The sequence below is a fragment of the Pteropus medius genome, unplaced genomic scaffold, assembly GCF_902729225.1.
Source record: "Pteropus medius unplaced genomic scaffold, Ma_sr-lr_union100, whole genome shotgun sequence".
NCBI lineage: Eukaryota > Metazoa > Chordata > Mammalia > Chiroptera > Pteropodidae > Pteropus > Pteropus medius.
This window is the reverse complement of record NW_024344370.1, coordinates 10,968,902-10,983,818: the sequence shown is the minus strand read 5'-3', so window position 1 is coordinate 10,983,818 and position 14,917 is coordinate 10,968,902. Positions and strand designations below refer to the sequence as shown.

General features: G+C 36.7%; 1 protein-coding gene across 5 annotated transcripts in view; it reads right to left on the bottom strand.

Annotated features, from left to right (window-relative positions):
• NLN (neurolysin) overlaps positions 1-14,917 on the bottom strand; it is an 80,829-nt gene that overhangs the window by 20,808 nt on the left and 45,104 nt on the right. For all 5 annotated transcript variants that reach the window (XM_039870060.1, XM_039870059.1, XM_039870057.1 and 2 more), the window contains 5 exons: positions 14,752-14,854; positions 13,689-13,849; positions 8,664-8,799; positions 6,175-6,541; positions 1,722-1,923 (listed from right to left, as the gene is read on the bottom strand). In XM_039870060.1, the coding sequence (XP_039725994.1) occupies positions 1,722-1,923; positions 6,175-6,541; positions 8,664-8,799; positions 13,689-13,849; positions 14,752-14,854 (969 nt within the window). The remainder of the gene's footprint in view (positions 1-1,721; positions 1,924-6,174; positions 6,542-8,663; positions 8,800-13,688; positions 13,850-14,751; positions 14,855-14,917) is intronic.

The following is a 14,917-nucleotide window of genomic DNA, read 5'->3' as shown; positions in this document are numbered from 1 at the left end:
ACTCCATTGCACATATTTTTGCAAAGTACTTTCTACACACATTTATTTTCCAAGTCACTAATTACTGGGATCAATTGTGTAAATCAACATAAGATTAGTTTTTTATTTGGAAGTTTCCCAAGAGGAATTCATCATGTTGGAAAATCATGTCATCATTGGTACTATGGACTGAATGTTTGTATGTTCCTCCCAAATTCATTTGTTGAAACCTAACCCTCAATATGACCATAGGAGATGGGGGTTTGGGGAGGCGATCAGATTGTGAAAGTAGAGCTTTCGTGACTTGGATTAGAGCTGTTATAAAAGAGGCCCCATGGAGATCTCTCACCCACTCTACCAGGTGAGGAACACAGTGAGAAGGTGCCATTGCTATACCAGAAAGTAGGTCCTCACCAGACACCAAATCTATTAGCACCTTAATCTTGGACTTTCAGCTTCCAGAACTGTGAAAAATTTCTGTTGTTTATAAACTACCAGGTCTACGGTATTCCATTATAGCAACATGAATTAATACCATTCTTGGACTTGAACTGACAATACAAGCCACTTATATCAGTCTGGAGTTTTTGCTGTTGGATTCAGGGTTATTCACATATAGTACATATCCATTAATACTTCATTATGTCTTACTACACAGCCATGCTAAGGCATTACCATTTGAAAACCATAAAAAATTTCTTTCTTTTATGTTCAGTGAAGACATTATATCAATTTAAAAAATTCTCTATGTGGAAAAAGGCTGTTAGGGAAAAACCAGAAAAATACAAATAAAGTGTGGAGTTTAGTTAGGAGTACTATACCAATTTTGGCTTCTTTGTTGTGACAAATGACCTATAGTAATGTAAGATATTTAACAGTATGGGAATCAGGTAAGAGGCACATGGGTAATTTTTGTACTATCTTTGCAACTTTTCCGTAAACCTAAAATTATTCTAATAAAAAGGTTATTTTTAAAAGTTTAACTTAAGAGATGCATAGAGATTTAAATTTGGAAAACTGTCCCTCCATTTCTGTTAATATTAATTTTTTAAACTGTTAGGTTGAACTATTGAAGTAAATGTTTTCATATGTCAATAACAATTAAATATTAGCAAGTTCATTTGGTTTATCCTAGAATAGTTTGAGCCTAGTTAACTGGACTGTGTTACAAAGTTGAGAATAATGTACTTTTCATTTTCAGAAGTAGAGAAAAATCCATTGCAATTCATTGCACGCACACACATGTCCTAACCCTGGCAAATTTTCCCCATGGTTATACTGTATTATCTATGATTTTAATTTGAGGCTAGTAAACAAAGGTGTTATAAAATGTTCATTATGAAAAAAGTAAAGATTCTGAGATAGTTAAAATCCATTCAACTAAACAAAGCATTAATAAGAGATAGATTACGGTACAGTTTATCTGTGAAGCTTACACCAAATTCCTATGAAACCGACAAGAATTCAAAGGAAAAAGCAGGGTGTTTGTAACCTTTCCTTAATGACAGTCTTCTTTCTTTTTCCATAGGGTGGTATTTAATGACACTCTTTCATCAGTGGATTAACCTCCAAGTAAAATATGCTGTGAAAGAGGACACGAGAAAAATTTCGTGTTTTTGCAGAAGGCTTATGAAATTCTTGTACATGTTCGGCTTCTGGAAAAAACATGTTAAGAAGAGAAACCAGACCACAGTGGGGAAAAAAATCTGGAAAAGCAATTTTTTTCTAAAAAGATCACTCACCTGTGCACATATCTGATGCATGACGTGACCAAATTCATGGAAGTAAGTCCTCACCTCATCGTGCCTCAGGAGAGAAGGACGATCTGCTAATGGCTGTGAGAAGTTTACCACAAGGGCGGCCACAGACATCATGCGGCTCCCGTCGGGGAGGAGGCAGCCAGGCTGGAGACCAAAGCAGGCTGCATGGTTGTATTTCCCTTCCCTAAGAACCAGAAGCGTAGTTCATGAGACATGAACACCCTTCTCTAGCAACACTGCCCTGGTCTCCTTCAGTCATTAAGTCATATTTGCTACATATTTGATAGAAGAATCTCTGAAACATTTAATCTGCCTTTTAGAAAGCAGGTCAACATTTTGTTAAAATAGAAAACCCGACTATCACTTCACATGACATATCTCCAAGGTTTCTTTTGTTGATAAACAAAATTACAAAGTTTATATTTGTCATAATTACAAATATATGCCACATCCAGTGTACAGCTTATTTTAATGACCTCCTGATTTTCTTCTTCAAAGATGGAATCACTAATCTGAGATTCACTAGGTAGTTATTCCTTCAAACAGAATCAATGAAAACCAAATTCCATACAAGAAGGTAGTTCCTTTCATTTAAAAAGGAAAGAATCAGTATTCACAATTCAATGAACTCCTTTGATAAACTACAAGCCTTTTTGAAACATAATGCTTTTAGCTAGCCTAGGGAAAAGCATAAATTATACCATAAAGTTGTCTATTTGTGGACAATGTGGTGATGGTCTCTCCAGAAGCTAAGGGCCATTAGACTTTATCTAGGAGCAGGTTTTCTTCTATTTCCTTGCTACGAGACTAATAGTACTTCCAGGTTTGAGGTGGATTTTTTAGTTTGATTTGTATATATCTTTCTGTATTACCTTTTCTAGGTCAGTCTTATTATTCTCAGAGTTTTTTCCTGCTGATGCTGTTCAAGTTAAAAAAAAAAACAAACTAGTCTTTTTCCAGCTATGTATTGTAATGTATAAAGCTGGAAAGGGCATTGCTTTTATCCTTACAACAACTACATGCTGAACCATCTGCAAATCACTTTTCCTGAACCTATCAGAAAGCAGAATTTGAAGGGCAATCAACTAACCTATAGTTTAAAACAGGTACCTCCAAGGACAGAGAGTAAAGAAGGATGCAAGTACTTCTTAAAAATTTTAAAATTTACCTGGGGCACGTACTGCAGACACCATTAACGAAAAATTTTAACAGATTTTAATGGCTAATAGTGGACTAGCAAAAACTGGGAACTATCAGAAGCTGCAGACAGGGAAAATTTTATACCCATTTGCAGGGTCATCTCCATGGACTTCACTTGGGGTGCACAAAAAACTGGGGCAGAATGAGAGCCCTGAAGAAGCATCGGTTCTGATGCAGGCCTGGGGGAAGGGGACAGCTGCTGTCCTAAAGGCATAAAGCATTCTCTAGATCCTTTTTACCCTCTTTCCTACAGAATAAAAGCCTTAAACTTCTGGTTGAAGGGCAACAAACCCCACTGTCCTTAGGAGCACCGGTGAAGACTCATTGCCTGTGGGGGAAGGAAACAGAAAAAAACCCCTCTATACCTGAAGGAAGAACATGAGTACACTGTTGGCCCAGATCTACAGCTGAGGGTGGTGTAGGACCACTGAATAAGCTCCATTCCTAAGATTCAGGGACACAGAGCTTACCTAAGAGTGATGCTTAATCAGAAGAGCAGAGAATTCCCTCTTCTGAACCAGGTTAGTAAGCATCTAGTACCAAATAATAGCAGTTAGCAGTCTACTGCTGGGAGAGGAGCAAGAGCATGAAAAGAGACCTGCTCTGAAGCACAGCACAAAGGAAAGACCTAAAGCTGAAGGTGCAACAGACACTGAGAAAAAAGGCAAACCGGCTCCCATTCTGAACACAAGCTATAGGAATCTGAAGCTTTCGGTGTACTGAGGTTAACTATAGCAACACATCTCAAATCCAACTCAACTACTAAATATAAACTGAATCAAACATACATTAAGGGCCTAGCAGAAGTAATTATGTACCCATTCTCAGATTTTAAAACTCTTTACCTAAGTCTTTACTGTCCTATATAAGGTATCCGGCTTTCAAAAAAATTATGAGGCACACTGTCAAGAGGCAAAAAAAAAAAACCCCCAAGAAAACAGACTCAGATATGACAAAGATGCCGGAGCTAACACAGAGTATCTAAAATAATTAAAATTGTTAAATGTTAAAGGTTCTGGAGGAAGCTCACCACTCATTTTCAAAATCATATTGGAAGTCCTAGTCAATAAGAAAAGAAAAGAAAAAATATACAAATTGGGAAGGGAGAAATAAAACTGTCATTGTTTACAGATGACATGACTGTCTATAGAAAATCCAAAAGAATCAAAAAACTCCCGTAACTAATAAGTGATTATAGAAAGGTTGCAGTATTCAAGGTTAATATACAAAAGTCAATCACTTTCCTATATACTAGCAATGAACAAACAGAATTGAAAATTAAAATACATTATCATTTGCATTAGTACTCCCAAAATGAAATACTTAGATATAAATCTAACATAATATGTACGAGATCTATGTGAGGAAAACTACAAAACTCTGATGACATCAAAGAAGAATGAAGTAAATGGACATATGTAAATAAGAAAATGGATCTACAAAGCTTATTTTTAACAGGGGAAAAGTAACTAAAGTAATCTGGGAAGTGTTTATCCTGTTGTATTTTATATCACTTGGTATATTCTGAAAGGCAATAAAAGTATTCTTGATTTGAGAGCAATATGGGTGCTACTGTGTTGGAGAAATAGCTGAATTTTCTTTCAAAAATGTTTGGAAAATTAAAAATATAAGAATAGCTTAAAATCTAAGACTTCTGACAAAGTTTTTAAAAATCAGTGACATTGAGGGGTTTTATTCTTTCTTTTAAAAATAAACTTGATTTGTTTATAAAATGATGGTGATTTTAAAGAATGTCCTTAGCTGGCAATCTTATATTGGAATCATCAGAGTGTTTTTGTTTTTATTTTGAGAATCTCAGTATTTGATGAATGAAAATTGAAATGCGATTTAGAAAAAAAATTGGTCTTTCCTAAACCTACTCTAAATATTCCTTTTTGAATTAGTTAGACAAAGAAAATAAGTTAATCTACCTCGTCCTTATAAAGAAAGTATGTAAGGTGACAGGAAGTACATATTATGTAGGTCACTGGTCACTACTCTCACAAAAGATCATCCTCTGGTCTCCATACCAGAGTGATGGTAGCAATGGCCAGATCTCAAAGAAACCAATTATATATTGGCAGAGAGACAGTAGGAAGGGATGGAAAGAACAATCTCTGACTTGGGAAGGAGAATATGGGGACAGTTACAGGAAGCTCCTATGCTGAAGGATTTCCCCTGGAAGAATTCTTGGCTTAAAACTGTATGCTGACACTTTTCAATTAAAAATAGACCCATCTACATTTGACATGGGTTTATTTTTAGCTCATCTCAGAAGTGCAAGTAAGTCCATAAAACACTGGGATAAAACACCTCTGCCCCTGGTCTGAATGATAGTTTTCTAGCTGTCTTCCCAGCAGTTACCTGAAGTCACCCAAAGACTAGATTACAAACTTATTATTGCTACTGAACTAGGAGGATACTGTAATTTCCTTTGGCCAATTTAGTAAAATGGATTAGTAATTAACAGGCTGGCTTTGTTTTAGAAAGCAGCCTAGAGAGAAGGATCCAAATCCTTTTCTGTCTGACAAAACCCTGTGGAGTCCATAGTTATTATATGCTAGAGAGACAATAATAGTAATAGTTTTAATTCTTACCACTGATTGGGTAACCAGCCTGGGTGATTTGCACATACAGTGTGACACACGAAACAATTCTGTAAAGAGATTATCAGTCTATACTATAGAGGAAAAAACAGAGTTTCAAAGAAGTTATGTCACTCAAACACTTCAATTCAAGTTTGACCGACTGCAAAGATTTTGCTATTGCTACTATATTGTGCTGCTTCTCAGCCAGACTCAGGGGAGGGCTATAGAGTTAAGAGTATAGGCAGACAGACTACCTGAATAATAAACATTTTGGGGGTCAATTTTAAATTAAGTAAATGCAGTGTACAAACTAGATGATGATGATGATAGCTGCTAACATTAATTAAGCACTTGCTATATGCTGGGTAGTCTCTGATTAATGCTTTGCATGTAATTAACCATTTTACCCTTACAGCAACCCTACAAACCAGGTAGGATTAGTGTTCCCATTTTATAGGTCTGTAATATAGGTAAAGAAACTGAGGCACAGAAACCTTAAGAACTTGCCTAGTAGTGATGAAGCCAGACATTCTGGTTTCAGAGCCCCCATCTTTAATCCCTTTACTAAGAACTATGGCAGGCAGGAGTGTTAATCTGGGTGGGAACTGAATCCCTAAAGTTCCTTCAAACAATATGATTGTTGGTACCTTGGATAGAGGTCTAAGTAGAACTGTCCCAATACTTCTCCTGTGGCTTTATCCTTCACAGTGTAAAGTGTAACACTTTTATTCCACACATGAGCATCTGTCACTTGCTCGAATGAAAGTCCCAACAACTCCTGGTAGATGTTTAGCAAGCCTTCAGTGACCACTTCAATCGGGAAGTATTCCTTGAGGATCTCTTGGTCTATGGAGTACTTGAGTTCTTCTGTCTGAGTCATATAGTAATGTAGATCCCAGGCATTGATTGTCCCATCATATTCAAAACCTCTCTCTTCACATTCCTTTTTCTTCAAATTCAAAATAAACTCTCGTTCTGCCTCACCCAAGGGTTTTAATTTCTGGCTTAAATCATCTATGAAGGAAGTAGGAAAAATCAATGATTTATTGCTCTTGGAAGCAAGCATGTTCATATATACCACCTGTGTTTCAGCATGGTGCTTTTTCTTTGTGGTACTTGATGCAGATAAACTGAGAGAGGGAGAGGAGGGAGGGAGAGGTGAAGGGGAGAAAGGAAAGCAGGCTCCATTATGACAGCACTGCTGTTCTCTTCCAGGTAACTGATTTTATGGATCCTTGCCCCTTTTTCTTTTAGCACCATCAAAACCAGGCCAGGACTTTCTCACAGCATCAACAAAGCAATAATCGTGTTCATGAAACTAAACTCATGAACACGATTATTCTTCAATGAAGTTAGGCTCCTCAGGAAGGCAGGAAAAATAAATCATATGTGACCTGTGATCAGTATTACTAAAAAATACACAATGCCTTTGATGGTTATGGGTTTAGTTATCACTACCCATTCCTACAAAGAAAATTGACTTGGACACAGCAATTCCACTTTTTAGATGGATTCCACAATTTATACACTGTGCTCAGTTTTTGACTATTTTACTGGTTTTGGCTAAATGAATATGTTCTTATTATGTATTTATTCTTCACAATTTGCTACATATGTAAAATAAACATGTGTTTGGCTCTGTAAGGGCCATGGCAGTGAGGGAGGTAGCCCCAGTGTGTGTGTGAGGTGAGGGCAACAGCCTGAGGAGGGCTGCAAAGGGAAAGGAGAAAACTCACAGAAGATACAAGGAGATATTCTCATTAGGCTGGTCAGAAAATACGTGAATACAAGCAGTAAGAGGACAACTCAGGTGGTAATATGCCAATTTTAAATTAGAGGGAAAAGTACCTTAAAGAAATTAAGTTAATCAAGTAGTTATTAAGGAAAAATTTCAGTAGATGCCATCGCCACTAAAGGAAACATTCTCACGAAACCCGTTAACTCTTTGAGCCACCATCTTGTATAACATACATCAGAATATATGGCAGTTACCTGTTTATATCTCTGTTGTTTCCATTCAGTGTGAAATTCACAGGGTAAAGAACCTCGTCTTATTCCTTTCTATGGTCTTACCATTTAGTGTACTGCTTAATACAGAGTAGTTATTTCATAAATGTCTCATGAATGAATAAATGAATTATAAAATAACAAATAACTACTACTTATGGAGCATCTGCTACATGTCATATCTGATGCCAGCATATACAGTAATACAAGGTATGGCCATTGAGGACATAGTGGCGTAAATCTTGGGCTGAAGGCTGATTTTAACTCATTATTAATCATCTCCAACTCAATTAAGCTAATAACAATATACCAAAGTAATACACTACAAACTTTGACTAGTTGTTAAAGGTGAATAAAGTTTGAAAGGGGTCACTGAGGAAAGTCAAGAAAATCATACTTTGGTAAACTCTGATTAGAGAGGATTACAATGAAAATCACTATCTTTACCATGGCCCTGCTATTCAACCATTTTCACTAAGATGAGAAAGAAAAATGGAGTGACTATTGGAATAGTGACACTCAGATTGAGATGGGGATGGAAAGTGATACAGTACCAGAGACTAAATGTCATGGATATAAGAACCATGGTTTTAAAAAGATTAGTGAGAAAGTGCTTTTAAATGATGATACAGTTATAATGGTTTTCGTGCATGTTATTTTATATAGTTCTATATGTAATAAGTGGCTTCTGGAATATAAAATGTTTATTTTTTTGTTTATGTATTTTATTTTCATTTATGTTGTATTTGTCAGCTTCTTTCATATGAATTCAGAAGTAGCCATGCTATAACCACCAATCACCTAGTGGCAATGAACAAAGCCAATGGGCTAATAGCCTCTGTTAGGACTCTAGATGTCTTGATAGGCATTAGTATAAAAATTCCAAAGATGCCAGATAGAATGAAGCAGGGACTGTAACAGTAATATAAACCATGAGCAAACCTTAGAACCAAACATAGTACCTAACACAAAGTAAGTGATCAATAAATTTCTCTCGAAGGAATGAAAAACAGGATGTCCTAAAAATCATATAAGCTTTTAAGACCCTCCATCAAGTTGGTATCATGCTGCAAAACAGTCATAGAAAAAGAATGGAAATATCCAACTGATTAAACAAAGGAGAACTAACCTAGAAAGGTTGTTACATGGCTTGTACTCTTTGCAGTGTTCATTTCAAGGACAAAGTCAGCATGTGTGCTGTAGCCAAGTAGTTTGGCCACTTTGGTCCGCAGTGGGAGCAGCTGTTGTAGGATTGTTGTGTTTTCCTAGCAATAAACAACAACAAAAACAAATGTTAATAATTAATTAGATCTAAAGCATCAAAGGAGTTTTTCTATGTATTTTTAGGTTAGTGAAATTGTCAAATATTTTTAGACCATTTTAGCTTCTAGAAAATTATTTCATTTCAGTGTTATAGACTTTTTTAAAAATTCATGATCCAATTGTATTTCTGAAAAGCTGACTTTTTAAACCTCGGGAGATAGTTATGGAGTCTTAATAGAATTTTAAGTACTGTAAACTTACAGTAAAAATGTACTCTTAAGGACTACAGTGATTCTACATTTAGTCTCATTGACTGGATTCCACCAAACATTGGCACCTAAATTTTTTTTCTCATTGTGGTAACATATACATATCACAAAATTTGCCACTTTACTTTCACACTCATTAGTATGGCTATTATCAAAAAATAGAAAATAGCAAGTGCTGATGAGGGTGTGGAGAATTTAGAATCTTTGTGCATTGCTGATGGAAGTGCGAAATGGTGTAGCTCCTGTGGAAAACAGTACTGAGATTTCTCAAAAAAAAAAAAAAAAAATTAAACAAAAAAATTACCATATGATCCAGCAATTCCACTTCTGGGCATCGATCCCAAAGAGGTAGAAGCAGAGACTCAAACAAATGTTTGCACATCCGTGTTCACTGCAGCATTATGTGAATTACAGCTAAGTGGTAGAAGCAACCCAAATGTCCACCAGTGAGTAAATGGATAAAGAAAATGTAGATTTGTACATACCATGGAATATTATTCAGCCTTAAAAGGAAAGAAATTTTGACACATACTAAAACATGGATAAATCTTGAAAACATCATGCTAAGTGAAATAAGCCAGTCACAAAAGGATAAATACTACATAACTCCACTTGCATGAGGTTCCTAGAGTCAAATTCATAGGGACAGAAAGTAGAATGGTGAATTCCAGGGACTAGGGGTAGGGGGAATGGGGAGTTAGTGTTTAATGGGTAAAGAGTTTCAGCTGGGAAAGATGAAAAAGTCTGGAGATGGACTGTGGTGATGTCTGCATAACAATGTGAATGTACTTAATACCGCAGATCTCTGTACTTAAAAATGTTTCAGGGATTCATCTCAAATTATTACAAACACTTTCTGCATTATATTTGTATTAAAAATATGAATAATGATATTGCCTTACTGTCTTTTTAACCAATAAAATGAAAAGTAAATAAATGCTGAGGTCAAAGAAAAATACTCCTGATGATTAAATCAGCAAATTATAGACCTATTTCTAAGGGAGCTCCCACACCAAGGTCAGACTACCTGGGTTCAAAACTTGGCTCCATCGTTTACTAGTCCGACTGTTGGCAAGTCCCTTAAGCTTTCTAAGCCTCAGTTTTCTTATCTGTAAGATATGAATAATAAAAGTAGCTAAGTCATAGGGTGATAATGAAGATTCAAATAAAAATGTATGTAAAGTGCACAGAAAAGTGCTCAGTACGAGAGCAAGCACTATGTAATTATCTGTTTTAATTATTATTACTTTAAAACTAGAATGGAAACATGGATAAGAAAAACATAGTATAATTCTCCAAGGTCTAAAATTAACTAGTTTGAGTTTTTCTTTCACCTTTTTCAGTTTCCCTAGACCTTCTCCCCAGACTGCCAATTTTCTCCCAATATCTATTCCCCTATTATTCCTCCTAGTCTAGAATTTTCTGAGTTTTTGCAGCACTCATGGTCACCTGACTCCCTTTCCCAGACTTCCCTAAGCTAGCTGTATGCTCATGATACACAATGGGCCAGTGGAATGTGAATGAGGTGATGAGTGAAATTTCTAGGTCATTTCTTTTTTTATTTTATTTTTTTAAATTATTTATTTATTCCCCTCCCCGCATATACCACCCTCCACTCCCCTCCCCGCCCCAATCCTCTGGTAACTACCAGTCTATTGTCCATGTCCATGAGTCTCTGTTTGTTGTACTGTTCATTTGTTGCTTTTAGGTTTATATCCCACATATAAGTGATATCATATGATTTTCAACTTTTTCATTCTGGCTTATTTCGCTTAGCATGATTATCTCGAGGTCCATCCACGTTGTCACAAATGGCAGTATTTCATCTCTTCTTATGGCTGAGTAATATTCCATTATATATATGTACCACAGCTTCTTTATCCAATCATCTATCGTAGGACACTTCTGTTGCTTCCATGTCCTGGCCACTGTGAATAATGCTGCTATGAACATCGGTGTGCAAATACCTTTTCGGATATGAGTTTTCAAGTCTTTAGGGTAAATACTCAGTAGAGGAATTGCTGGATCGTATGGTAGATCAATTCTTAGTTTTTTGAGGAACTTCCATACTGTTTTCCATAGTGGCTGTACCAATTTGCAGTCCCACCAGCAGTGTATGAGGGTTCCTTTTTCTCCGCATCCTCTCCAACATTTGTTATTACTTGTCCTATTGTAACAGCTATTCTAACAGATATGAGATAGTATCTCATTGTGGTTTTGATTTGCATTTCCCTAATAGCTAGGGACGATAAGCATTTTTTTATATGTTTGCTGGCCATTTATATGTCTTCTTGGGAGAAGTGTCTGTTCAGGTCCTCTGCCCATTTTTTGTTTGGATTATTTGTCTGGGTCATTTTTTGCAGATGCTTGTCCCGCTAGCTGTGAACTGAAGTTAACAACGATGACCCTGGAAGCCACATACTAAGGATGGCAGAACTGTCCTCCAGCTCTGGATCACTCACTTCTATATTGTTAGTGGCAAGAGAAAGAAACTTTTTTTAAAAAAATTGTGGTTAAACATAAATAACATAAGATATGCCATTTTAAGCATTTTTAGTGTGCAATTCTGTAGCACTAATTACATTCACACTGTTGTGCAACCATTACCACTATTTGTTTCCAAAACTTTTCTAACACCCCAAACAGAAACCTGGTAACCATTAAGTAATAATTCCCCAGTTTCCTCAGCCCCAGGCAACCATTAATTCTTTCTGAAGAGATATTTTTATCTTATTTGAGTCACTGTGCTCTGGTTAGCACAGTAACGTTTGTATAGTGGCATAACCTGTACCTTCATACCCACAGAGAATGATAAGCAATCAGGTGCTGCTATAACAAAAATGGAAAATACACAGAAATGGAAGGTGGATACAAGACACTGCAGGCTGGGAAGCTGGTAATCTTCACTACGTCAGGGATAACATTTGTTAAAACTGTTGCTGCCATAACTTGGAAAGCAGGCCAATTACCTACTGAGTCTTGGCTGCTGGGGAATTCTTTGAGAAAACTAATAATGTTGGTGTATGTTTGTTGGTATTTGTTGCTTTTAGAAAGATTACCTGAGGGAGATGAGCTCAGGTGAGAACTGGTCAATTTGCAAAGATGGAAGGAAGAGTTCTGCTCAGAGAGGTTCTGCCTGTGGCCCACAATCCGGGGCTTTGGGTTGCTGGAAAAGCCAATTGCCTCTACACTCCTCACATCTGGAGGAAATTCTGTCACTCAGAGTTACTGAACCATGGAAATTTGTTTGAGTATGCTGCCTTCTTTCTCAAACCTACTACTTCAGGGGCCCTGAAGTGGACTCCGGCCAGTATAGAAGAAAAGATTTGGTAAGTTTAAGAACCATGACCAAAAGTGATCTTTGGGTGCAGTTATTTTAACATGAATCTGATGGAAGCAAACAAACAAAAAACCTATCGAGTTTTTTTTGTGGGATTTTATTACCAAAGACATCAGAAGCCTGGCCTACAAAAGCTTGTGATTATTTGATCCCTAAAGCAATCCTCAGGCTTCAAATTGGCATCAGCAGGAATCTATACTAATAACCACCCAGGATTCGGTCAAGGAAGGTTAAGGACAAGAAAGAATTCCCTGCAGGCAAAACCAGGGGCTATGGAAAACAATGATTAAAGGAAATCCTGCCCGAAAGGAGACCTGAGGCACAATGGGCCATCCAAGGAACTTCACCACAGCATGGAATCCTCACGACTCCCGCCAAACTGTTTCTGAAAATTGGTATGCGCCTGCTGTTTCCTATTCTTTCTTTTTTCAAATGGGAGTTTTTAGTGTGGTTATTCTGTTCCTATTCTACCACTGGGTGTTTGTTCTGGAGGTGAACGGGCCAAACAACTTGTTTTCACAGGTTGCTAGATCATGAGACGCTACAACTGGGGAGGATGTGTATCACCCAGAGAGCTTTGTCTTTGAAAGCGCAAAGCAGTAATTGGTTGGGACCTGACACACCATGAATGGGCGTGACATGTGGAAAAAAAGATGCTCGTGGTTACTTAGCCAGAGAGACAGACTGTGGTGCAGGTGGCTGGTTGTCTTTTAGAATCAACTAGAAGAATTTCTCATTTTTCCTTTTTTCCTTTTAGTAAGAGAATGCACTCAGCTGAGCAAATGGCTGTCAATTAAAGACTATCTTTCCCAGCCTCCTCTGTAGTTATATTTGGCTATATGATGGAATTTGGGTCAACAGGATGTGAATAGAGTTGATATATGTCATTTCTAGGTCTTCTTAAAATACTGGTTCTGTACTTTATTTTCTCTCTTCCCAACGGGCTGGGAAATGGTGACAACCGAAATGCCCTTGGAAGTCACTTGGGGAGGAAAGAGCGATGCCCCACCAGCCCTGGACTGTTCACTTAAGAGTAGAATACAACTTTTAGTTTATTTAATCCATTCTATTTTTATTAGAGTAACAGCCTGTGGCCATACCAAGCAGGATGCCAATGAGCAAGGAAAAAGCTAAATCTTGTAAGTCTGAGGAATTAGAAAGCATAATGCTCACACAAATGGGGATATAGTCTCTGAGCTGACTTCGACATTGGTAAACAAAGAAAACCCTTTTCTTAAAATCTTCCACAAAAACAAACAAAAAAGACAAACATCTAAAGTACCTCTTTACACCTTGTATTAAAAGCCATTTCCATCTTCCTTCTGGTTTCAGGGATACAACATTTCTTCATGACAGGAAAATAGTGTGGATATTTTAAGGTAATTTTATACTTGTCATCACCTGTCTTTTCTAGACTGTCAATGAAATCATCAGGAAGACCACCTGCAAAAAATTATTTTTTCATACATTAATTTTTCCACCATTATTGGTTAATTTAGTATTGGCATGGTGCCTTTAAGAACTCTAGGAATTTTGTGGAGTAATTAAAATTCAAGTAAAATGACAATTCTTATATTATTATTTTGATGTTATTGGAATGGTGGTGGTGGTGGTTACAGAACTGGTGGCTTAGGAGATGGTAATTTGAAATATGAGTAGGCTTCAGTGTACTTGTGTTAATGGTGTGTTGATAGAGACGAGGCAAAATTAAGCCAAGCAAGATCCAGAACAGAACAAGAAGATACTCGTTTAACTTATGATATAGGGGGCATTGTAAGGCCAAAAAATTTTCAATGCACCAATGGCTGTTAAACAACATAAGTTACCAAGAAAGATTATGAAATCTCCTCAGAACTGTCTCTAGAATTAGTATGCACTCTTATTAGTCTAAAATCTAGGCATTCTTAACAGAGACTCATGGACATGGACAATAGATTAGCGGTTACCAGAGAGTGGAGGGCAAGGGAGAGGGGGGAGGTAGATGGGGTGAAAGATGTCAAATACGTGGTAACAGAAAGAAATCTAACTATGAGTGGTGAACACACAATGCAATATATATATGCCTTACTGTTGAATTGCACACCTGAAACTTACTGGCTATTGTTAACCAATGTCACCATAATAAAAAAAAATAATTAATTTTAAAAATAAAATAAAATAAGAATATATTCATAAAAAAATCTAGGCATTGCTTGGTTGTCTTTTCTATACAAGGGATAGTGGGTTCTGTAGAAGGCACTGGATCATTTTTTAAAAGAATTCTTTTAACTTCGATTTGGCAAATTGTGAGGTGACATTATTGGCTAAACTATATAATTTAATCTAGAAAAATAAGAAAAAATTACCAAGTTCAGCCTTGGAAAATACAAGGAAGGTATCATCCTCATTGAGGTTTTTGTTAAAGTCAATACATAGCTCACTCATTCTTTTCTTCATTGTTTTGATTTCCTGAAACAAAGACACAAATATGGGATATTAACAAGAAAAGAAAACTTTCACTTTTCTAACCAT